The sequence below is a fragment of the Haplochromis burtoni genome, unplaced genomic scaffold, assembly GCF_018398535.1.
Source record: "Haplochromis burtoni strain Fernald_Lab_line unplaced genomic scaffold, NCSU_Asbu1 Contig_271, whole genome shotgun sequence".
In the NCBI taxonomy this organism is placed as follows: domain Eukaryota; kingdom Metazoa; phylum Chordata; class Actinopteri; order Cichliformes; family Cichlidae; genus Haplochromis; species Haplochromis burtoni.
In genome coordinates, this window is record NW_024582632.1 from 483287 (window position 1) to 509002 (window position 25716).

Consider the following 25716-nt stretch of genomic DNA (forward strand, 5'->3'; position numbering starts at 1 on the left):
GTTATCAATACATAATGTTTTCTATTACATCTGCTGACTAAGAATGTATCGTGATTTTTGTCGTTAACAGGTGGTACAGCTGACGGGGTTCAAGCCATCAGGTACAGAGCTAAAATCCCCCGATACTGTGTTTGAGTTGGTTGGGAATTTGTTGCTTTACGTTCACACCACAAGTTCAACAGCAGAACAGAGAAAATGATGTAAAGAGAACTTGTGAGGAGAAGAAAAAAGTATCCAACATGATGAGCTGAAATAGTGGCACCGAGCTGAAAGTCAGAATTAAGGAGAAGCAGCAATAAATAATTACAAACTGACAGCAAACACAGCAATGCAGGGCAGCCGGTGAGCAGTGAAGTGGAACCACTGAATTAAAGGCCACGAGTTGTTTTGGTCTGATGTGAGCAGCAGTGACTGAACTGCACAGTAAACAGCAGCAGGAGCTCTTCTTCACACAGAGACACCCTCTCTGAAAAAAACAACAAACAGCAGTTGTTGAAAATATGAATATTTTTGCGTTGAATTGATTTGAAGTCTGTTGCTGGGATCATTTAAACTGTGTGTCCAAACATAGAATCATTAGTTCAGTCGGACTCAAATTTGATTACTATATTACAGAAGAGGAATACAGTCGGCTTGGCATCTGGGTTCAAACACACACGAGTGTAGGAGCATTGAAGCACCAGGCCCAGGTAGTCTGCCTCACAGGGAGGATATATTTGGTGTATGACACGAGGAGTGGGTGCATGTGAGTGTAAATGATGTATGCCTGAACTCACTCACAAGCCTTACTTGGTGCTCTCTATTTCAAACGGGCAAACTGGATGTATCACAGCGTGCAAAAATCAGACAATCACAGGATTTCAGGGGGTCATAAAATAAATGAAATCTGTGAAATCCTGTCAGCTCATCATTCTCAGTACCAGAGAAGTAAATCGCATTGTTGACCACTTAATATCCAGTTGTTGTATAGTAGCCAACAACTGTCCTTGTGGCTTAGAATTATGGACAGCTGTGGCTCATCAGTTGGTTCAGGTTGTCCCTGCACTACCTGATGTGGGGACAACCTGCCCCTTGTTCCTCCTATGTGCAGTTTTAAGTGTCCTTGGGCAAGATACTGAAGCCCGAACTGTAATTGTTGTGTAAAGTTAAAGCAGCTTGAGCGGTCGGTACAAGTCTGCCGACCATTACACTGACCGGACGTGTAGAAAGAGTGTGTAATTAAACCTTTGTTTCTATGTGCACATGAAACCTTAACCCTGGCCTGATGGTGGGTGCTCCATACTTCTGTGATCATTCTGATCAGAGAACCTCTGATGGCAGAGCTGCGTTTATTCACTCTTTGTGAGATGAGTTTGGTCAATGCCATCACCTATAGGTTTCTGAAAATGACTGCGTGCTGTTGGCTGCCTCTACCGTTTTAATATCCATCTGTGGCCTCTGTGCCTTCACAGATTCCAGTGTTAGGAGTGCTTCGAGTCCTACCTGTTTCTTCTTTATCTGCCTTCAAACTACACTACATGGCGTATTCAAAAAAGCCTTGAGAACAAAATAGAAATAAGCATCTGCAATTATGCTCATTCAAATTCCTCATTTGACATTTGAGTTGGCTGAATGAAGTGACTCATATACTTCAGTGGGCTTTTGTTGATATTATCTTTTAATAGTATAAGAGCTCTATAATGCTGTTAGAATGTGGAATGCTGTTTTTAGAGTAATTTCAATGCTTGTTGCACAAAGAGCAGAAGAAAACATAGTAGCTGTAATTTTTCACTTAGGATGATGAGATTCCTTCCAATGGTGTGAAGAAAATCCACATTTAATAGAGAGAGCTGGGGTGCAAAAATTAAGGAGGGGCAGGTTACCTTTTCTCCCATTGTCTCTATTTCCTGCTTAGCGTGTAGCATTAGGCCGCATAGCTGTCTTTCATAAAGATGAATGTGCAGACACACACAACAGATGGTCCCCATATTTCCAGAGGGCTAGGTTGTCTTCAATGGCTCCAAATTGGCCGCCGGTAGAGAGAAGGAAGTTTGGAATAGATTCATTAAATGTTTAGGCGCCTAGGAGGACGGTTTGGAGTGCTGCGGGCGTTCATTGTTGACAGCAGAGACAAAGCAGAAGTTCATTCCCTTAATCAGAAAAATTCAGCGCTGGCCATTCATGCTGTCAGCCATTAACCACTCCAGCACCTGCTCTCTCTCGCTCAGCCTTTCATTCCTCTCGGTCCCTCTCTTCTCTTTTGTACACAAACATGCTCTCACTCCCGTAACGCAGACAACATTAAATGTCAGACGGAGCCGGGAGTCATAGCTAATGCCTTTCACTTTGCTATTTCAACGCAGGTTGTTGAACTACAAATGGAGTGGAACCTATACTCAGTATCTACACACGCATCTTCATCATCATCATGATGCTGAAAAATGGATGAAGATGAAGCCCCGATGCCGTCACTGTCCTCTTCTCAGATCTCATCAGAATCCGTCTGATAGTTTACTCATTTGATGTCTGGCAAATGTTGGACTGAAGAGGCTTTTAAATCCCAGGACACGCAGTCCACACACAAAAATGTGCTCTGTTCACTGTTGTTGCTCCAGAACAATGTGCCCATGTTTTTCAGTTCAAAGTGCAAAATCAGAAGCAGGTTTTACGACCTCACACTTAACTGTGAGCAAATCCAATGTCCCATAGGTGACCCGCAGCGCAGCGATAGATTCGATCATTCCATCTTTTGCTAATTAGAGAAAAGGGCACAAGTGCGATGCCAGGGATTTTTATCCAGGTAATTGAACATTTTAATTTTAAAAAATCCAAGCAGAATAGAGCCAACACCAAAGTGCCTAAGACTGCAGTCTCTCCACGTGACACTCGAGGCAGGCTCCAAATCCAAATCAGTCCCCGTAAACTCGACAGCATTAAAAAGCATGTTTACAGCCTGATGCTGCTTTTCCTGACAGGCACCTGTAACCAACAGGTGTGTGCTAACTCCTCCCCCATCAGCGTTATCTGACAAATACTGCGTGGGGCAGTGTGCTCCATTTTGGTCGCATTTATTAGTCTGTCTTCAGCTAAGCACTAATTAGCGCATATCTGTGGATGGGGCCTGCACAGAACACCAGCACGATCCCACCCGAAACATTCAGGCTGCAAAATACAGAAAACACGAGGAAGCGTGTCCATCTTTTATATACAGGTGCATATAATCCGACACAAATTAGTGATGTTTCGTTTTTGTCTCGGGAGACCTTTGAGTTTGTGGCCACTTGTTTAAATGTCTGTAGAAATATTTTGTCACAGTAACCTTCACCCAAATAACATCAGCTCGGAGGTGTTTGGCGGTGCTCCTGTTGTCAGTCAGTTAGAGCTTTTTCCAGGTTTCTGTGATTGCAGATCTAAAGTACCTCCCTGAAAACTATTCCAGGGAATTCTGCATCATATTCAGGAAACAACAGGAACAACTGGAAGCTGCTGCCATAATGAATTTCTAATACAACCATGTGCAAGTGTCTTTGTATATGGGATGGTTATCTAATCATATTTCCCATTTAGACACATGTAGACATGTTGCGCGCTCTCATTCATTTAAATCTCATGCACAGTAAATGCCAGGCTTCATTCTGCTTCCTCCTGCCCACAAGTTCAGTGGAAATAGCTCCGAATCAGGCTTAGCATTAAAGATGAGAAAAAGGAACAGATTCAGCGGACCACTCAGATTATTAATGTGGGTTTAATGTTCATAAAGTAAGACTGTAGACGTACAGTTCAACATGTGGAGTGTAAAACACAGATTTGTACTGACCAGATCTCAACAAACAAGTGGAGCAATGAGTATGTTTGTGTCTGGCTCGTGTTATTTGCCACAGTAACTGTGTGCTCGTGTAATTTGTTCTACAGCAACAACGGTCTCAGTATGTGGAGGGGAAATGATCAAAATACTGTTCAGATATCAAAGTAAGAATTTGACATGTTTTTATAAATCGTGCATATTTAGAGATTATGTAGTTGGACAGTAGAGGAAGACAGTTTCTGTTCTGGCATCCTTAATCGCTTAATATCCACCAGATCATTGGCGACCTGTCTGTGATTAAATTAACATCTACACCTTTAAATAGAATTTTATTTGAAACGCCAACAGAAGCTTTAGACAGAAACATGTTGTTTGTCTAGTCTGCCTGTTTAGCATGTGGCTAACAAACAAACCCTAGACAGGTCACTGATCAGCTGGTAGATGTTGGGAGGTTAAAAATATTTTTTAAATGCATAAATAAAAACATCTTTAAAAGACATGCTACCCTTTGGAAGAACTGTCAGTATAACTGTTGTATATTTCAAACCACTGACATTCCTGTCAGGATGTCACTCGTGTTTTACAACATAACATGACTGACGGGAATATTTCCACAGTGAGACAACGCTCTGTGCCTTTAGTGCAAAGCTGATGAATGTTGTGTAAAAACAGCCAACACACCAATCGAGCTTTACTTCATTGATTTTTTTTATTGGTTTGATGCTGTTACAATAAAATATATTTAAAAAACAAAAACAGATTTTGGTCACTCTCTCTTTGAGGAGAAAAGCACTTCAGTTTAAGACAGGACAGACGCTCAACTCACAGGAAAGAAGAGTGAACCAAGACCAGAACAAAGAAACTGAAAACAAGAGAATCAGCTCCACAGTAGTAGCAATTTGACCTCAACATAAAGCAGAGAACGTTTTTGTGCTGAAATGTATCTTTATCTTGCAGCAGATATTCACTTCACAACATAAATATACTATACAGAGTGATTACACATAACTATCTCAATTGGAACACTAAGTGTGTGTGTGTGTGTGTGCGTGTGTGCAGGTGGTGTGACAGACGTAAAGGTAAGGCTGGAGGAGTGATTGTCGACGCCCACATCAGTGGACCAATAACAAATGATCTTAAACAGCTGCACAACATTAAAACATTTGACTGTTTTTAACTCTCACTGTCACTCTGACTGTGTGAGACCCTAACCCAGCGTGGGACAGAACAAAGGAAGTGCCACAGATGATGCTGCAAACACAGACTTCAGGGCTGCGATGCAGTGGATGCTCGACTGCCTCGGTTTAAAGCACGCTGTCATTATTCTTTGTGGTACAAAGTTTGGCTCCGCGAGTTGTTGCACACGTTGCTCTTTCACGTAGTGCTCGCTAAATCTGAAGAGAAATGCCCACTAAGCAACACGTCAACAACCACAGGTCAGCTGTACAGCTTGTTGTAAGCTAGCTTTGTCTCGCCGCTCTCGTTGAGCACTGTCACCAACATCCGTGATGATGTCATCAGAATGGAGCAGTGGGCGGAAAATGAAGATAAATAACTTCTAACATTCTTAAGGCTGAATAAACAAATGAGCTATTTATCCTGAAAATTGGAGGTCAAATTTCAACAAATGAGAATAACACCTGATTTTTGTTTATATACATAATTTTAAAAACAAACAAACAAGCAAATGCATCAGCAAAGTCATCAGATATCTCTAAATATTGCCGTCACTTAAAGGGAATGTATAGTGGAGTTTCCAATTTTATATTTTGTCTTGTGTCCTGTTACAGAGGTGGATGTTCATATTAAACATTCAAATAATGAAGTCAAATAAAGAGAAATCCCTGTGAGCCTGAATGTTTTCCCTCTGACTGGACGCTGTTCCAGGAGACATCACACACACGTATACGTCTGTAATTATTTATTCAAGCATGTTAAGTGAAGCTGAGCTTAACCAGATTCATTAATATCCTTCTCTTATGTTTCACTTCAGTTTTATTTATGTAGCACCAAATCAAGGTACAACAATAATACAATATTATACTTTTCAGTGTTTTGTTTTTAGAAGCTGCCAATAATTCAGTTATTAATACGTTTGAACGTGTGCATCCCAAACATGGTCACCTGGCTGTGACCACAGAAGCTCCACCCACCATTTAAAGGGGGCGGGGCTAAACGAGCTTGAGTGTATCCAGTAGGGTAATGTATATTAACTTGTAACTGTAATTAAAGCTACTCTCTAAGTGAACAGAACAGGTCCCCTTTAAGCGTGACACAGGACACAAACATTCCTTTTAACATGTCACATAACAGTCCCCTGTCCTGCTACCGTCCACCACATGGACAATGGTGGCTGAAAATAGTCCTCACAAATTTGTTTTGTGTGTTTGCTCAAATCATGTTTTTTCAAGGAAAACTGAAACTCTTTAAACCTCAGTTCAGAAGCACAAAGCAGTCGAGGGCTACTGAGATGTGGGTTTTCACCTCCTTTTGTAATTTTCTGAAAACAAAGGAACTTACTGAAAGCAACAAGTTTGGATCATCTGATCAAAATCCACGTGAGACGCATCGCTCCTGGATGGCGTGTAGCCCGATGTGTTGAAAAGTGACACCAGTGTGAATGAGCACGTGACTCGCATGGATGAGCCAAATGTGACCAGATGCACCTTTTACTTCCCTGCATCTTTACGGACTGAGCCGAAGGACAAACATCACAGACGTGCTTCTCACGTGTTTGCTGTCATTGTCATTACCAAGTGCACATTGATGCGTCTATTGTAGCTCCTGTCGGCTCCAAAGCTTCGCTGTGTACAGTTTCTCTCTTTTATCTCCTGCTTTGTTTGTCTCTCTCTTCTCTGCCTCTCTCTCACTTTCTCTTCTTGTTGTTTGATAAAACACTTAATGTGTTTTTCTCAAGACTGCCTTGGCATTTATCAATATATTAACATCTAGATAGATTTAAACTAAACTTTATTTATGTCTGTTGGGCTTCTCTAGCAGTGCTACTCTAGTCTGACGACATGACATCATCAAAATAATAAAGATAATCTAGGATAAGCATCTAGGATGTAGCATCAGATACTGGAATCAAAAACGTCTCATTCAGATATTAAAATATTACTTTGGAAAGAGAAAACAAATATTTGCTGTAAAAAGTAAACATTTGCTCATCCAGCAAATACCTCCATCCAGTGATGTGACTGCAAATTTCATGCAGAAGGCCTTGTCAAAATTTGGTAGCGATATGACAAAGATATTTTGGGTGTGAATGTTACAGATTGAAAAAGGTGGCAATGAATGACGTGTATCTAAAGAGTAACTGTTTGATGGGCAGCTCTGTGGAATTCATGGTATATTTGCTCAAAATAGATAGAATGTAACTCTATACGCAGGTCGAACTTTAGATGCTTGAAAACAAGTTAGAAAATCCAGTTTATAGGTATAAGGTCACGTTAATGTAGCTCTGCAGGACATGAAAACATTAATATTCAAAATCTCCAAACTACCGGTGAGCACACACGCAGCTTTATATTACCAAACTTTAAGGAACTTTTTTTCCATCCAACTCAAAACATAAAAAGTGCCACAAAGGTGACCCGGGGGAACCTGTCTAGTGTCATTCAACATTTTCGTCACTCGCTCTTTTCCGTCCACACACACTCTCACCTAGACAAATAATATATGGTGGCGGAGCGTCCTGCTCACGCTCCTCACACACACGCCCTCTTAGCGTGCAGCATCTCGATCAGCAGGTTGTTGCAGGGCACCTCTCCACTCACGTGCATGTAGCATAGGTAGTCCTCGGCCTGCGTGCTGAGGGAGCGCAGCTCCGGCAACCGTACCAGCAGCTGGCTGAACTTCTCTTGGAACTGAGGGTAGGCAGACAGGGTGTACTCCAGCAGAGCAGCGTTCACCTGCTCCTGGACGCCCTCCACAAACGCCTGGTTCTCCAGCAATTTTACATCTAAAGAGAGCAAAGTTAGTTCAGGTTAATGTGTGAGCAATTACAAACTGGCTGACGAGTGGAGAAAGAAATCATTCATTTATTAATATGCGCCACATCACCGGTGAGCTGTCCAAGGTGGAGACCAAGGTCGGTTTGGTTAATGCTGGGTTTGAAGTCATATGTAAACAGACACATTTTTGCAGTAGAAATGTGGCTTTTCTAGCAGATGTTGTGCAAAGTCTGTCTCATATATAAAATTTGACATTGGCAGCCTGTTCAGACTACGGAACAAATTCTATAAAGAATGTTAAACCCTACCCATCACCATGAATGTCACACATGGAGGATGTTGTGTATAAAATGCACATCTCCAAAGTCAAAAAATAGGAATTCAAGCCAACAAACATCAAAGCTGTTTAAATGTTTTGTGAACTTGGGGATGAAGTACATCAGCACAGTGTGGAGCTGGAACAAGACATCAGATGTTTCCTTTTTCCAAGTTAACAAACTCGTCTTTTTATGTCGGTGGCTTAACAAACAACCACGCCCCAGACTAAACCCTGCACGGGTCACCACAGTGATGAGCGTTGACTCAGCACCATTTAGCCATTTGAAGTAAAATAACTTGTTATAATTTGTTCTGCACATTTCTGTCTTCTTGAGACTAAAGTTTTATTATCCAAAGTTAACTATGGACCAGAGAGGACTGGGAGCTGCTTCAGAAAAGATTTGTATGTATGTTTTTCACACCAATGTGAAAATTAGTTACCTCTGTAAAGGCTTATGGAGCGATTCACACTGATCATAGCCGGCAGTGCTCTGTGTAAAGACCATTTTCATTTAGAAACATTTCTAAGTATCTAACTATTGTTATGTTATGTCAGTTAACCTTGGCTTTACATCTATATATATACATATATATATATATACACAGGGTTTTTCATCTTCACCACAGCTGCACATTTTCATCTTGGAATTGCAGTTGTACCAACAGCATCAGAAACACAAACTGAGGCAGAGTCATATCGTGCAGACCCAAACAAAACAATCCTGTTAACTCGAAGGGCGGGGCCTGGTTGTGATGAGCACAAAACGATGAATGAACAATATTATTAGCTGTTTGATGATGCTGAAGGTTCATTTCAGCCCAGTTTGAAGGCTGCGTTATCAGTAACATGAACAGCTCGTTAAGCCACCGGTATGAAGGTTCTACAAGCTTTGTGGTTGGTGTTTGTAATCTGTTCCCACCCAGCAAAAATAAGTTAAAAAGACGCTTTTGACAACAACGAACGTCACCTCAGGTTCAAAGGAAGAGCGCTGAACACGTGTGCATTCCTCAAACACAGCAGATTTGAATCCAGACCTTTCTCCATATCAGTGCGGACCACTCCACTACCAAGTATAACAGTTTACTTATATAGCAGCGATTCAACCCAACATTTTAAATAGTGGTGGTGGGGAGAAATAAAGCCCTTTTAACGGGAAGACACCTCCAGCAGAGCCAGGCACAGGTGGGGGCCATTATGGGCCATGGATGGGTGGAGGTTGGGAAGGGCTGGCAAAAATGTAGCACACAAAGACGTGTGTTGCAAGTGATTTGAGGGCCATACAAGCTCAACATGCAACACACAATGACCTGGTCTGATCTATATTCAATTTTAACATTTTTTTTTTTAATTATGAAAAGTCGGCTTGACTTTTTAGCCAAATTTGGACGTAAAGGTTACCATTACTGACCAACCAGAACTGGCCAAGAAAAGAACCTTTTTTCCCTCTCAGAGCAAAAGGTGCAGCAGGACTCAAGGCTTTATTTCAAAATCGGTTTAAAAGCGCCCATTAATCATTCATTTGAGGGATAAATACACTGAAAAAAAGGGATTGGCCATCTCTTGCATTTATGTAAGCATCTTGCGTGTATTTAACACAAGTGCCTCATGCTTTAAAGTTAAGTGTAACTATATAGTGTAGAAGCTACATGATATGCAGAGAGGGTAGATTAAATTGTTCATATCATGTTTGATTGAAGTAAGTCAATAATATAGCAACGTTAAATCTCGCGACACTGCACAGGATTCCAGTCTCGCACGCTTTGGATCGTGGTGTGAGGAAGGCATCCATCTCAGGCAAGTCGAGCAGCCGCCTCTACTTTTTTCAGTTTTCGGAAAACAGTAAATTGGGTGGTTGTTACATTAAAAAAGGCTTCCTTGTAATTTGAACACAAAAAGTTCATGTTTCTTTCTTGAATGTAATTAAATCATGCAGGATCTGTTTAATTTGTTCTTGTTGAGATGACCTGATACAATCTAGTGAGAGTGGTTAGTTGCTGGACTCATGAAATTCACAAGATCACACGAGATTTCAAGCTGCAGTAAAATCAGTGGAGTTATAGGAGGCAGACAACTGCACACACACCGTGCATGCTATCGCTATTTATTGTGGTTTAACTTATCAAGGACAAAAACGTACGGAAAATTCTGCATCAAGCCTTGAAATCACAGCTTTCCTGCTTTTGCTAATTCTGGATTGGTGGCTTGGTGGTTAGTGCCGTTGCCTCACAGCAAGAAGGTTCTGGGTTCAAATCCACAATCTGCCTAGTTTGCAGTGGTTTCTCTCTGGGTGCTCTGATTTCTTCCCACAGTTAAAAGTCGTGCAGTTATTAGAGCTAAGTTAATTTGTGATTCTTAATTACCGTGAATGTGAGTGCAAATGGTTGTTTGTCTCTATGTGATAGAGCTGTCCAGTCCTCTTAACCTATCCTATCACTTCAGGGTTATACCCCTCAACCCGGATAAAGAGGATGGTAGTCGTTGTAGATCCATTCAGCTTTTATGTTAACCAGACTCTACACTTTGTTGAACATTATGTAATATGAAGTCAACATGTAGTATTTAAGTGACCAAGTAGTATTGGGGTAAAGGTTATTGAGTAATGTTCAAATAAAATGACAAAATTGCGAAGAATTAAAATATTCCAAGAGCTCAACTTACTTCATCTGAACATGTTTCAGTCGCGTTTTATCAACACAACATGCACAGGCTTACTGAATATGAACACGTTGTGTTGGTTTAACTCAGTTGTTTAAGTTTCTGCCAAAGAAAAACAGTTGTGTGCAACCAATGTCCACATGGCCTTTTTTCAGTACTAGCTTTACGTGTATGATGTACCTATACTTCATGTATTTAATAAGGTGAATGCGTGTGGGTGGCTGCGTGTGTGTTTTTATGCGTGCGCGGTGCATGTGAGACAATAGCCGAGCCCTCTGGTGGACTGGCATTCAGCATCAGCTGAGCTCATCGTTGAGAATCCATTCACGCAGTAATTAAATGTTTTGAATCAATGTTCTGAATCATCTTTTCAAACTGCTTAAGGGCAATTAAATTACCCCTGACAAACCTGACTCTGAAGATGAGGGAAAGCAACAGAGCAAGCAAAGGAGCCACTGCCAAAGGCAGCAAATATTTTCTGCCTATGACAAGTGCTCTCCTCATTCAAAAAGCTCTTTGTTCCCTGCTTTGCCAGCGCTAAACAGCAAACACTTCAGGGAATCTGTTCGAGCCACATTTATGCTCTCTCCATCTGCACAAGCCGCTACATGAATGCCGGCCCTGCTATCAAATGATAGACCCATCCATTACGCTTCTTTTGAATGCCATTAGTGGACAATGGAGGAGGATGTCTTTGTTAATATCAGCTTTTGTCAAGCCTAGAAATTTAATTAAGTGAATTTATTGGAGGGAAAAGGGCCAGTTTGGAAAACACTTGTAACCTCATAGATAAAAAGGCTCCTGCAGATTATCTGCAATTGTGACATTTTTTTCATTAGGATGTCAGTGTTGCTATTCACAATCTGAGAAAAGACAGCACCAGTATGGCTGTGCAGCTCCATGAAGTTGATTGATTTTTGCATCTGCTAGCCTTTGAAAAATGCGTGATTTACAGACCACACACATAAGTCCACACTTTTCAAAACAGTTTTATTTGCAAAAAAGGTCAAAAGGTTCCCTCTTACTGTACTTAAATAATCATTTTTAGAAGAAGAGACTTTCTATCTGAAATGTCTGTATTGTGTCTCCTCCTTCAGCCTCTAAGCTGAGAAACTTATCAGCAGTTTGTAAAAACATCGTAGTAAGTTGGATGGAAGCAACGATAACGGTGCCGGATGCTAGTTATTTGCCGTCATAATGCATCCCCTCATTGTATTGCAGCAATGATGCACAAACAAGATGACTCACTTGGGTTGAAAAGGAGGAGGAATTTCAGACAGGCGATCTCTCTGCGGTCGACCTGCAGCACCCGCAGCCTCGCTGCCAGCTCCTGACCTCTTTGGACCAGACTGGAGAGTGTCCCCTCAGCCTGAGACAGGATGGATGACAGCTCCACCTGCAACATGGGCTACTGGTTATTTCCTTGTGTCATGTTAAGTATTTGACTTTCCAAACACTAAAGCTTACTTGTTCCCCGAGGTTAACTGCACCCATTTTGTAGAGAATATCGATCCCGGGGAAATTCCAGAGTCCCTGCACCTCACAGTGATGACAGTCTAACCACCAGAATTATATATGCTTGCAAACACTGATGTAAGATGAATTAAATAAAGACAAAGAAACATAAATAGCCTTAACTTTAACACTAAACTGGACTTTGAGAGATTTATTGGATAAACGGCCTTTCCAGAGTTTCCCTTTTTTTCTATATGTCTGTTAAGTTTATTTCACTAATAATTGTTGGCAAATAAAAAAAACTATATGTTTTTTTGATGAGACACATATGTCTCTCTATATTTAGTTTAGAGCATGGAGATTTTGCATTAGAATTTGAACTACTGTTAGGATCAGAATATGTTAGTACAGATATCAACAGCCAGTGAAATATAAATGAATACTGCTAAACATAGTGAATATATATTTTTATACGAAAACAGTAAAAACAAAACTCCTCTGGATTGGGTGCAATGTGTGGAGCACACTGGGTGGTGTGCTGATGGGAAGTTGTGCGAGGGAGTTGTTACCTCCTGGCCGGTCACCAGCAGAATGCTGTCTTCCTTTGCGTGTTGCACTTGTCTGAAAATGTGATCCAGGACGAGCAGTTCAGACCAGCAGTTATGAAGCAGCTTCATTTGATCTCCCACCTTCAGGAAACGCAGACAGACAGACGCAAGAAAAGCAGACAAAGAACAAAGATGAACTCAGTGGAAAACAAAAGACATCTCATATTGTTTGATAAACTCGCTCTCACATTGAGCTCGTTTCTGACCAGAAAGACGAAAAATATTTACACCACTGTCACCAATTAGTTTAAAAATAAAAGGAATATGGGGGGAAAAATTAGGCTTTTAATAGCAAAACATCTGTGTGTGTGTGTGTGTGTGTGTGTGTGTGTGTACTCTCCTTTCATACTGGCCCAGCAACACCTAGGACCTCTCCAGCCTCCTCACCTCTCCCCAGCACCCCCACCTTTCCCTTTTCTGCTCTGCTCTGGGGGATGGGTGCATATGTGTTTCCCCCCACCCGACTGTATCACACCCATAATCCTGCTGCCACAATATTGTCTGTAAAGTGAAGGACACAGCAGTCAGTAATTTTGCGGTCGCAGCTGCTAATAGGCCCAGACCCCATTCATCTGACATGGAGCTGACAGAATTACAGTCCATCTGAATGAAGCTATATATCAGTCACAGAGGTTGCAATCTTGCCACAACACTCATCTGCACCGGTGCAGTGGTGGGGGTCTGGGCGTGCAGTGATAAAGGAAGGGGTTAAGGAAGCAAGAGGTCTCGGCGACCTCCTTTGCTTCCTCTCCAAGAGAAGTTGGACACTCAGCTGCGGCCCACAAAAAAAAGCTCAGAAATAGCAGGCTGAGTGAAGAAGGAAGGCATTTCTTTCATTTGCCACATGGATTCTTAATGTTTGTGTCTCTGCTGGGTTGAAACTGATATGTCAGGTATATACGTGATAAGTGTCACATTACCTGTGAGGGCCATATTTTATGAAATGACAGGAAACTGTAAATGTTGTCTGTCATAGTCTACTGCCTTTACTGACATCGCAACCGCACACTGATACTGTATCCATTCCTCTGCAGAGCAGCCAACCGTGATGATATTTCCCAAGCGATATCTGTGTTGCATGTGGAAAAGGTCACCGATGGGGCGGGTTGGCAGTTCAGGAATTTTTAAAAATCATCACCTATTTGGTTAAAAAAGCTGTAAGCAAAGTTAGAAACAAACATTTTCTAGATTCTGAATGTAGAAAAAACAACCCCTAATTCTATTTCTATGCTTTGTTGTGTCAGCAGTAACCTCACAGATGGCTTCATTTGGTCATCAGTTGGTTTTCACATTGATAAAATAAAGTCTGGTTAAACTGTTCATATTAAGCAGAAACACTTTGGTGTAATAATTTGGGCTTCTTGCTACTTTCTTCTTATTGGACAGCCACAGCTATATGATTGAAGTTTGCTTTTTTGTAATGACAACAGAACAAAAGAACAGGGCTACAAAAAAATCTAAATCAGAGGACTTATTGATTATATCTCAAAACACTTTAACTTGATTCCAGCTATCAGCTGAACCCTTGTTTTAATTGCTCAGGGTTCCAAAAGTGTTCCAGCAACTATACTGGCCCAAGTACTGCAAGGCAGAATGATCTGATATGAACACAGCTTTATTCTCGAGGTAGAGAATGATGAATGTACTTCACCACTCCTTCTAGGTCTGTTTCCAGCCTTGATCTTCCAAAGACAGCTATTACATTTTGAGTTGCAGAGGCTGGACTTGGCCCTGCCAGCTAACAAATATGGTGTTAGTGACTTTTAAGAAAATATATTAGTTTTGACAGTTCTGGTCAAAGTGGCAACTTGGGAACAGAAATGTGCATGCAGCACCAGTGCAAGCATGGGAATATAGCAGCAGAGCTTCTTGCATGCCAATCAGTCAGTTATTTATCTTCTGAGCTTTGATAGAGAAGTGATATGACAGTTTTTCAAACAAACCTGGGGGTTGTTTGCTTTCTGTGCACCTGTGTTTAGTAACTAGCGAAACACTTGGAGTACTGCGGTAACACTCTGAGTGCACGTTCACTAATATATCACACACTCTGGGGAGCAAAGAAAACAAGCAATAATTCATGACCAGAAAGCAACCTTCAACTAATCCAAAGTTTTTGATTTAATATTTAGATGTGATCTTTAATAAGTTTGACCCTGCAGTCATTCCAAAATGCAGTTTTTGCCTTCTGTCCATATTTTCGTGAATAACGTGTATTTTAAGTAAAATTTTCAGCCTTTAGTAGCATTTGTGTTCATTGTGTGCATCTCAGCCACGTTTTCCATCATCACCAGGTGAGCAGAAGGTCAAACATATGACAGACAAAGGCCACCTCTGGGGAAATTGCAGCAATCGATAGCTTTCATTCTGCAAATAATTTAGTAACAATGTAGGCAAGCGCAGAGAAGAGCTGCGATGGAGAGCTGACATTCCCCCGTTATCGTCTGCATGGAATGTAATTATCCAGCCCAGGGAAACGGCTCTTTCAGCGGGAGGCTTTCTTGGCAAAATATGCACAGCTTTGTTCTCACTGTCCATGTTGGCTGTCCACTGTGCATAAAAATGGTGTAAATGTCAGCACAAGTACATTGGATGTGTATAAAAGGAGACTCCTGGCAGGGTAATGAAACTTGTGAGAAAAGCTGTCACTTCAAAATAAGGATATAAGAGGAAAACCAGCATTATTCATCTTTTTCCGTATTTTGGTTCATGGCCTGACAAAACGTTTATGAATGGGGAATTAGACATTAATGCAAATTAGAACATATTTCAAATCTGAAGCGATATAATTATGTTTTGAAAGCTGTTGTTTAGTCTGACATCTAGAATTAGACATTTCATGAAGTCCGTGAGAACCAAACCAGTCCAAAGTAAATCTGTTGTTTGTCAGATTTAGGTTTCTCTATAGCAGCAATACTTCCTTGAAAATGCATTTACAACATATCTTACTAAGAATGTTATATATATCAGATATTATAATACCATCACGTTGCCTTCCAACTACCAAGCAATGGGTTAAAAAAAGAAGCACTCTTATTTATTATTGTTTTTTATTGTTCTGTCGTGATTGATTATGTCTGTTTGTCCAAGCAGGAAAAATAATTGTGCAGCATGTACTAGCAGTCCTGCTACTAGTACTATGACTACTACTAATTATATAATTTGTGCTCTTTTAAATGAAAGCTACAAATTATATGCTGTAATTACAACTATTTCTAAGTCTGATTAAAATGTTTTATATTAAACAACAAAGCCTAAGGTTACAGAAGGCTAAGGTTAGCTCTCATTGATTTCCTGCTGCCGGGTTATATATATGTACGAGTAAATAATTTGATATTAGCAAAAAGAAAATCACCTTTGTATCTTATATTCAGTTTTTAATTAGTTTGCATTATTTGAAGACTAACATGAAGTATTTGTGTAACCCATGCTAATCTTCAGAGGTGTAGTACCCCCCCCAGTAATACCTTCTCCATTTACATTATTTTAAATATCACTGATAATTGGTGAGAATAAATGAGCATTATTATGTTTCTAGCTGTAAATTAATAACTGGGAATGGGCATGTTGTGGAATGTTCCAGCGTGTGCATATTTTGTCATAATGTGTTGTTTTTTGTGTTTCTTCCACAAAATTTACATTTTGGTTTTGTGACTCTGTGACACCATGAGTGCAGTGGGTTTCTGACAATCACTGAAGGCATAGGCCGAGCATAATGCTCTACTGTTGCTTCACATAAAGTGAAGTAGTAATAATAATTATAATTAATATAAATGTATTTGTGTATCACAGAGTCAAAAGTGCTCCTCAGCTCAAATGTATAAGTATGCATGTTCCAACATGCAGACACATTGTAACCATTGTCCAACTTAATTCCAACACACTTCTATACCTACAAATAGATGCAATATAGAGGGAAAGATTTTTAAAAATGACTTTTCAGCAGTTGTATAAAACAAACCACAGATTCAGCCAAACTGGAAAGCGCAAATAGGTATGATATGTGAGTCCTGAGTGGCTGTTGTATTCTGCACCAACAGGAAACTGGCTAAGCAGGAGCAGCAGTTAAAGTTCCAGATGATTGAATGACAGTAAAGATTTGATTTTGGGGGGATATATCTTCGATGAAGGAAACGAGACTGGATGAGCTTAGCGAGCTTAGTCAGATTCAATATTTAGATGTTGGTCAAAGATGATCCCAAGCAGATGATTTGATGTTACTGGTGAGGAGGCCAAGGTCCTGACCTCCTTAGAGGAGCTGTCAGGACCAAACGCTAGAACGTCTTTTTAACTAAAACTGAGAGGATATTTATCCCATTTATCCCAAAACTTTGTACTGTGCTTGTGTCGACCGTATACCAACACACACTTTGTACATTATCAGTAGAAAGAATTAAATGTCTGCAGCTGGATTAAAATGATCAAATATTCAAATTTACTGTATATTCTGATGATATTTGTTGATAACAAAATATGATGAGCTGCTGTGTGTTCCTCCTGTGCTGCTGAGACTGAGCAGCAGTTTGGCCAAGTATCCCCTCACACAGGCACAGACGCAGTATAAAGATACCTCGTTGTGTTAGTGTGAGAAGATGCAACCAAAAAAACCATCATCCCCACAATGGGAGCTTTGTCTCTGCGACAATAAACAGACAAAGTAACAATAAAATAACAATAAATAAGTAACAATAAAATAAATTAATCAGCATGCATCGATGTTCTCAGGAACAAATAATCATTTTTAGTCCATTCAGTTCATACTTTGAGTTGCTATTTGAGCAGGACAGTGAGCTCGAATAAAATGTTATAAAATCTGGAAGCTGTGAGCTGCACTTACTCAATAAAGCTTTCCAAACACACACACACACACACACACACACACACACACACACACACACACACACACACACAAAGAGCTTACAAAATCGTACAAAAACATCAGAGGGCCTAATACTGTGTTTAATGTTTGAAACTAATAAGATGTTACGTCTTATTAGTCTTATTAAATGTTAAAATTCATCGGATCTGTAGACCAGAGCAAAACCCATGAAGGATTTTGGAAAAACATTCTTATATTTAACATTTTAAAAAACTGTTCGGCTTCTGACAATGGGGGAGAGAGGGGTGGGGGAGAGAGGGGTGGGGGTTAGTGTTTGTCACTGGAGAAAGAAAAACTGAGCTCAATGGGAAGAACTGTTACAATTCAAATTCCATCTCCCTGCATGCAGGTTGGACTCACAGAAAGGTTTATCTGACGATCATTGTAGCTTTTCTTGTGTTTTCTTTTTTTGGTAATTTTGCATGATTACTTTTTGACTTGACTGCATAAATTGCTGTATGCATGATCTTTTTGCTGCAAGCAGTAAATCCAGTCATAAGGAAACCACTCAATGCTTTTCACATGCAAGAATATGAACCACTGGCTCCTCACATCCAAGACCCAGGAGTAAATATCTAGACGTGACTGCGTGTGAAGCAGGAAAGGAGCAGAACTGCTCTGACTGTACCTCAGTAAATAAACTGCATCTGATGAAAAGACACCAAGGACCAAATCACACCAAGGACAGCATCAACCTTTTGTTGCTAGTTAAACTGTTTAATTGGTAGAATCCCTTTGGCCATGGCTGGTTGACAGATGATTGTTCGTCAGCACAGACACATCATATCATGACTTATTGAAGAAGGTGATATTTTCGTCTCTGTTGTGTTACCTGTCTGATTTGTCAGGAAAGAATAATAATTCTCCATTTTCGCTCAGAATACGAGGTGTGCGTGCAGCAGTGCCATCAGCAGCAGCGCAGTGAGTTCTGACTTCGTTCTGACTGCGCTGCTAAAGCTTACAGCGCACACAGACGGGTCGGCACACAGACAGATGTTTGATCATCATTCTCTGAGGTGTGTGTGATATTATCACCTACCAGGAGGAAATAAGAGGCTGAAAGTGCTGTGTTACACAGCTAAACGACATCAGACCAACTAGTCCAGTTACTCCAACTGCAGCTTTTTAGAGCTGCGCACTGTTGGAAATAACAGTTCAATATCAGGAACACTGATTTTTCAAGAAAAACTTATTGAAGGCACTGACTGTAACAGGACACCATATAATGTAATAATGGGGACTGGTGACAAATTAAAGGAAAAGGTTGACTCTGTTATGCTTGGTGAGGCCTTTTGCTGCCATGGTTTAGGTTTGCTTATCCCCATCTACGGGCCACAATCATCAGGTTTATGCACTGGCCTTCACACACCAGATCTCAGCCCAACCAAACACCTGTATGACGTGTCACCAGCATACTCGACCAAATAAGAGAAGATTTTTTTGGCAGAATGGTGTTTCTCCCTTCAGCAGATTTAGAGAGATTTGAAGAATTAAAGCTGTTCTGGTTGCTCAACACCTTAGAAAGACCCTTGTTTTCGCTTTAATCTGTCATTACTGTCATACATCATAATTATTGAAGTTTAATAGAGCACTTCTTTCTGTTCGTTTAGAGGAAAAAAACATATTTTAAGAGTTATGAAAAAGAAATTCTCCTCTGCAGTAAGAATTAACGGGACATTTGAGAAATGTGAAATCAGAAATAGCATTCACATGAATTCAAGCAAGTGAGAGCCTCTATGAGAACGTGATAGCAGCAGCAGTCGTGCTGTGAACACTTTCTGAATGGACTGCGAGTGGATTGTGAGTCAGCCGTGGGCGCCAGCTTCATCACATTTGAATTGCATTCATGTGTTTGTTGGGTCTGAAAGCCTGTGAACTTATTAATACAGACTTAAAACAAGCCGTCGTCTTAATCCTTTTCAGAAACGGTAACATCGCGGCACCGTGCTCCCTTTTTCTGACAAACAGCAAACAGAAACAAAGGAAGAATGGATTCAGCCGTCCTTGTAAAAAGCTTTTGTGAGCGTGATGAACTGTTATTTTTTCACTTCTGCATATTTTAGACATAACCATAAAAGATCTTCAGAAATGTTCGGCTTTTACTGCTTGATTGTCACTGGATCAATATGTGTTTTCTTTCGTATCTTTTATTTCAGTTTTTATTTGTGAATTCTTGGAAAACCAAATGTGGGACTCAAGCGGCTGAGTCTGAGAAAACATCCCTCAAATCTAAACAGATCCTTTTTGGGTGAATGCGCCACATGAAAATTCTAATTTTGGGTTATGAAGCATTTTCTGGTAGATCTCAGGTTTACTAAAATACTGCATGGAGCCTGTATGTACATGTATTGTGTCTTTGTCACATGTTTTGCAAGTGAAACCATGTACGGTTCATTTCAAACACTCAACACGGTAAAGAGTTTGCTACTCACCCTCAGCTCCTTAAAGAAGATGCAGCTCCGAGCCCACTCCACTATGGAGAACAGAGTCTGGTCTGCCATCCGACACATGAGGCTGAAGGTGCTGGGCTTTTCCAGCCGACCCCGGCCGTTTTGCTCCTGTTGCAGGTGAGTCACAATCTTGTTCTGGACGACCAGCTCGTCCGGGTCACAGCGCAGCAGCTCCAGAACCAGTGGCGGCAGGCTGGGGGGTTGCGGCGAGGCTGAGGGGTACATGTCTGGGTAAGGGTATCCTGTAAGAGTCTCAGGGGAGCTGGTGTAGTCGGGACACTCGGCTTTAATCGCCCTTCCGGGAAAGGCTGTGTACTGGTACTGGGTGGTGAGGGGCACGTGTGACTGCATGGCCATACCCAAAGACGGGGGTCCGTAGAGATTAGCCTCGTAGTCTGTGGGAGTGATGGAGCTCGGGGTGGAGGGGAGCAGGCTTTTAGAGATGGTGGGAAGGGTGTGCAAGGTGCCAGTGAAGCCGTAGTCTGCCTGCAGAGGAGAGGCTGGCGGAGGAGCCGCGCTCTCCAACTTGAAACCGTTGGATCGTATCAAAGCTTTCTTCTGCTGTTTCAAGGCCCTGTCTCTCTTGTACATGGGGCCAAATTTATTCCTACCCCCACGCATGCGGTCTGCACGCACCGCTGTCACACATGAGACAAAAGGAGAAAACAGGTTTACAGACCCAAAAACCATCGACTGCCTCTTACACTGTGCAGACGTGCTGAGCTTTATGAGCACTAAACTCTTGTTCACAGTATTCCTATAAAGTAATTAACAGCCTTGTCAGTCTTTTTTTTTTTTTTTTTTGCTTCCCTTTTTAGGGCTGAGAAGAATCCCCGAGGAGTCTGTGCAGCTTTACTCCTTCTTCCCCGGGGAGTCTCCAGAATTTTATCAGCAAGACAAGAATGTGTCGTTTTTCTGCTACGGAAGCAGGTGCTTTCCTTTGCATTGCTGTCTGGGAATCAATCCCATCCCATGTGTGCAGGAAACACTGCATGATAGCCAGCACCATCGCAGATAGACTTTAATATTATTTATTATATTTATTTTATCATATTAAAATAAATGGTGGCAAATCACAGGCAAAATGTCCCTGTTTCATTATTATTATTATTATTATTATTATTATTATTATTATTATTATTATTATTATTATTTTATTATTATTATTATTATTATTATTATTATTATTATTATTATTATTATTATTATTATTATTATTATAGTAGTTTACCTTCCAGCCGCATCCCAACACTGAGGCATTTCTGGAACCGACAGAAGGGACATCTTTTCCTCTGGGTCTTGTCTATTTTACACTCCTGGTTCTCCGCACACGTGTACCTCTTGTTGTTCTGCACTGTCCTCTTGAAGAAGCCCTGAAAACGAGCGACACACTGGTATCAAACCACTGGGTTTAGATTTCAAAATAAAAGGTCGAGAGCGACTGCCGTTTTTGTATTTAGATTTAATTATTTCGAAGCACATTTCATTAACATTAAAGCCTCCACACGTTAGCTAAATTGGGATAACGCAAGTGTCCATTTTTCGCTGCATTTATGTTTCACGGACATTAAATTCAGACAAGTTCAGCAGTTATTTCTAACAGCTGGAGAAGCAATAATTAGCAGCAGGTTTGTGGTTAGCGGTCATTTTCAAATAAATAAAAAAAACCATGTCCTCGCGCATGTCCTCGCGCATGGCTACCGTTTGCGTACCTTGCAGCTCTCACAGGTGAGCAGGCCGTAGTGGTATCCAGACACTTTGTCTCCGCACACAGGACACAGCTCTTCCAGGTCCTCGTCGTATGTGTACTCCATCACCTTTAAAGTCACACCTGCCACACACACGCACAGTGAGTCTACTCTGATAATTATTTCTGCCGTGTTTTTTAAAAGAATTATTAATGATAAAAAACGAATTAAAAAAAATACAGATTCGCGTAATATTGTGCATTATTCCAACAAACATGACTTTTTACTTTTCGGCACTTAATCATTTTCCTACAATTTATTGTAGTTTCATCTCAAGCTTTGACAGTTTGTTTTCATGTGAATGTGATATGAAATAACGATAATGTGTTTTTTTCTAATAGAAGTTTAAATACACAAGTTGCAATAAATCATTTAATTATTTTACAGGCATTTCTAGATGTAAATTCTGAAATGTGTTTACATCATACAGTTAAATAAATGTTATGTAGGAGTGGAATTATTGGGTTATGTAAGATTTTAAATGAATAAATTATATTTTTTAAATACATAAAAATAAAAAATAAATAAAAACAAATTAGATGAAAAACACAAGAGCGGATGTATTCATCCAAAGTGAAGACTTTTGCCCGAAAGGTTATTTAAGTAAATTTAAGCTTTAATTTTGTGTGTTGTTAGAGAAGCTCATCTCTACGGAGGCATACCGCAGAAAAACGTTATGCGTATATCTACCTGTTTTTTATTTTTTTATTTTAAATTAAGAAAAGTCAAATAAAAATGAATCTACATACAGCCACTATCGGCATCAATGAGACTCTCTCTATTGCATTATGAAATAACTGACAGACTATTCTTAACAACGAAATGTGTCTGCAGTTTGTTGTTGTGGTTTTGTTGCTTTCACCTGATCTGACTCCGCTGCTGAGTCTCGTGGTTCAGTCTCTAAGCTGACGTCGTTCATGAACCCACAGACACACGCGGCGGTGACTGATTGTTTACTTTTAGTTTTTTATTTTTGCCGTTTTTGTTTGTTTGTTTTTGACGTTTCTGTAGAAACTGTCCGCACACACTGAAGTGAATCGGCGGTACAACGAAATGAAGGCCGCTGAACAGTGAAGTGTGGAGGACTCGCAGTTTGACGGGTAGTATTATTATTAGATCATAACCAATATCATATTTTTTTCTTTATTTTTCACAGAGCAGCAATATTTCAAGATTTTAAAACAATGTAAAAAAAAATGACAGATGTTTTCCTGGACTGATGATTGTTTCAGTTAATTGAAATTTGCATTGAGGAAAAAATGCTGCCGTCTTATTTTCAAACAGTCTGAATTAACTTAATAATTAAACGACGCGTTGTGGCTCTTTGGAGCTTGTGTGTTTCTTTTAATATTTTTCTGACTGCATGTCGCTGATTTTTGTTTCTTGACAAGCATTTGGTTAAAATAAAAAGTCACAGCTCTGAAGGTGACAGAAGCTGGAGTGTAGAAGGCCATGTAGGAAAACGGAGGCACTTACCGTGAGCCTTGTCTCCCAACATTTGAGCAGCAGACAGCAGGCAGGCAGTGATGATTGTCTGATGATTAAAACCTGGATGTAGGTGTTGCAGCAGCCTTGCATGGGCTGCAGAGGAGAGCAAAATAAAAAAGAAAGAAAGAAAGAAAGAAAGGCCAACAGAATCCCGGGTGAGTGCTGTCTATATCGGGATGCTTTAGGAGCCAGACGGGCCAATAGAAAGTGTAGTACGATGATGACCATTCACGAGCTCAGAGTGAAACTCCTTTCCTTCGCTCGCTCTTTACTGCGATTCCCTTATCGCCAAAGTTAGGCTGCCACGCTGCTATTGGTGGATGCCGAGTCATGTGACAGATGCTCTCCGCAGCCACAGAAAAATGCCTGGACAGAAGAGCCGAGCCGATGGAGGAGACGCACTAAACGTGCAAGTGAATGAATAAATTGTCAGAGAAGATTAGAAAAGCGCTCAGCTTTCGACGTTTAGAGAATAAAACACGCGTGTTTTCTTTCGATCTTTGTTTTCTTCTTTCATTATTTGAATGATCCACATGGTTGCATTACAGTAGAAAAAGAAATGTTTCAACTCTGGTAGGCCTAAAACAATTTAACGTTAATAATAATAAGAACTGGGAAAAACGAAACAGGCTGTTTTACTGTTTTAGCGTATTTCTGTACGATTACTCTAAAAGATATTGTTACTGTAGTTTTGTTAGTTTTTATGTGAGTGTATTGCACATTTCATGTAATCAGAAGAGATTTTAAAAATGAGTTTATGTTTAATCGTATAAGCCTAAAAACCCTAAACCTAATTATGCTACAGGCTAACTCCTTATAGGCCTGCAAATAGATATTGCTTAGTAAGTCTATCAGCTTATTGTTACACTGGCTGTTGAGACCATGTTTGCTACTTCATGAGGCAGATTGCTATATTTATCTGCACTTGCTGATTGATTACATACTACAGAGTGGTGCCAGCACATAAGAGGGTGTTTCAGCAAAACGATACAGATCGCCATTAATAATAATTGACTCTGACAAGTCATTTCGCTTGGTAAGCGCAAAGAAAAAGTCCAACTGCCTATTGTTAGCTGATGCAGGAAGCCGTGGGTGGCTCCTGAAGATCCGTCAGGGCGCTGAGGGTCACTGTGAGACGGACAAAGCTGAGAGTCCTCAACTGTTAGGCCCCCAGTGTGATTTTTAAAGACCGGATGAACACAATGGTGACTGCAGTTGTGCTGCAAAACTCTCACATTCATTCATATCAGAACAGTTTCATAGACCGCTGACTGTCCTTGAGGAGGTGGGCCTGTTTGTTTTGTGTTTCTTCAGTTTACAAGAAAACAGGTCCAGTGATGTAATAAAGACAGTATTACCAGAGGACAAAATCCAGAGCGGAAAAATGAAGTCCCACAAACTGCAGCATTTACAGCCTGGGATGAAAGACACTTTTGACCTCTTTGGACAGTTTCCCTGGTGCAGCATTTCTGCCATGCTTTGCTTTTGGTGCCTTTACTAACATTTCTAATGGACTGTCAGAGTAAAAGTATATTATGTTATGACCTACAAGGACTTTTTACTTCAGATTTGGTGAAATGAAATTTGAGTGTCTGCTGCTTATCACACTTCTTCTGGGTTCTTGATTTATTTGCCGCCACAGCAGATCATCTGTTTCCATTTTATGTATTTATCTAACCTTCATTACCTTCAGCCCACTGAGACTCAAGGTCTCATTTACATAAGACACCTGTTCCACAATAAAACTGCAACAATACAGTTACACACAGTTACAGTTTCATCCCTGGGATCCTCCTCTGCCACCCTTTGAACATCCACCTTCATGGACCTCCACTGAGCTCTTCTTTGTTTCCTTCTGCCTGGAGGCTCCATACTTTGTCCAGTCTATCCTCTAACCCTCCTCTGCACATGTTTGTTTCCACCTGTCTCCTTCTCATTCACACACATATATTCTGTTTTTCATTCGTCTTCTCTCCAGCGTATACCTTCAGCTATCCCGGCTCTCTTCCACCTGCCCACTCTCACTCACAGTAATGTGTGCAAACATCTTGCTTAGGAAAACTCCTAAGCATCTGTCTATCATCTGTCTATCCGCACTGCAAACAAGAAAAGGCTCAGAGCTGCCTGATGTAATCCCATCTCCACCTTGAACCCATCTCACAACTGTCTTGCTGTCCGAATGCATTTCATGCACCACTGTCAGTACTTCTCTGTCACTTTCTCCTACAGCACCACAGTTCTTCTCTTGGATGCAGTGACATTCTTACTGACCTTCTAGTTGTTCCTCACATCACCCTTGTTCTTGAAATTCAGTACCAGTGCACTTCTCCATTCTCCAGCATTGGAGAATCCTGTCTGGCACTCTGTTTCTCTCCAC

The 25716-nt window shown here is 40.6% G+C and overlaps 2 protein-coding genes across 2 annotated transcripts in view; one reads left to right on the top strand and one right to left on the bottom strand.

The window, feature by feature from the left end:
• Window positions 1-4595, top strand: part of LOC102304412 (adhesion G-protein coupled receptor D2) — a gene marked incomplete in the record, with an annotated part of 24117 nt that extends 19522 nt beyond the window's left edge. The window contains 2 exon segments of the mRNA XM_005939610.3: window positions 71-101; window positions 2343-4595. Coding sequence (XP_005939672.3) covers window positions 71-101; window positions 2343-2350 — 39 coding nt within the window.
• A 113-nt stretch (window positions 4596-4708) lies between these two features.
• Window positions 4709-23600, bottom strand: LOC102304720 (nuclear receptor subfamily 5 group A member 2). Its single transcript, XM_005939611.3, has 7 exons — window positions 23328-23600; window positions 21816-21934; window positions 21335-21476; window positions 20086-20741; window positions 12739-12858; window positions 11963-12110; window positions 4709-7748 (listed from the first exon to the last, which is right to left on the bottom strand). The coding sequence occupies exons 1-7, from the start codon at window positions 23347-23349 to the stop codon at window positions 7495-7497; spliced, it is 1461 nt and encodes a 486-aa protein (XP_005939673.1). The 5' UTR covers window positions 23350-23600; the 3' UTR covers window positions 4709-7494.
• Between the last annotated feature and the right edge of the window lie 2116 nt (window positions 23601-25716).

Excerpts from the sequence above, each read along its gene's own strand:
- LOC102304720 (XM_005939611.3), bottom strand. The coding sequence starts at position 23,349 with ATGTTGGGAGACAAGGCTCACG. Across the intron at positions 12,859-20,085 it reads TCTTCTTTAAGGAGCTGAGG|GTGGGAGATCAAATGAAGCT; the intron begins GTGAGTAGCAAA and ends CGTTTCCTGAAG. Across the intron at positions 7,749-11,962 it reads CCTCCTCCTTTTCAACCCAA|ATGTAAAATTGCTGGAGAAC; the intron begins GTGAGTCATCTT and ends TGCTCTCTTTAG.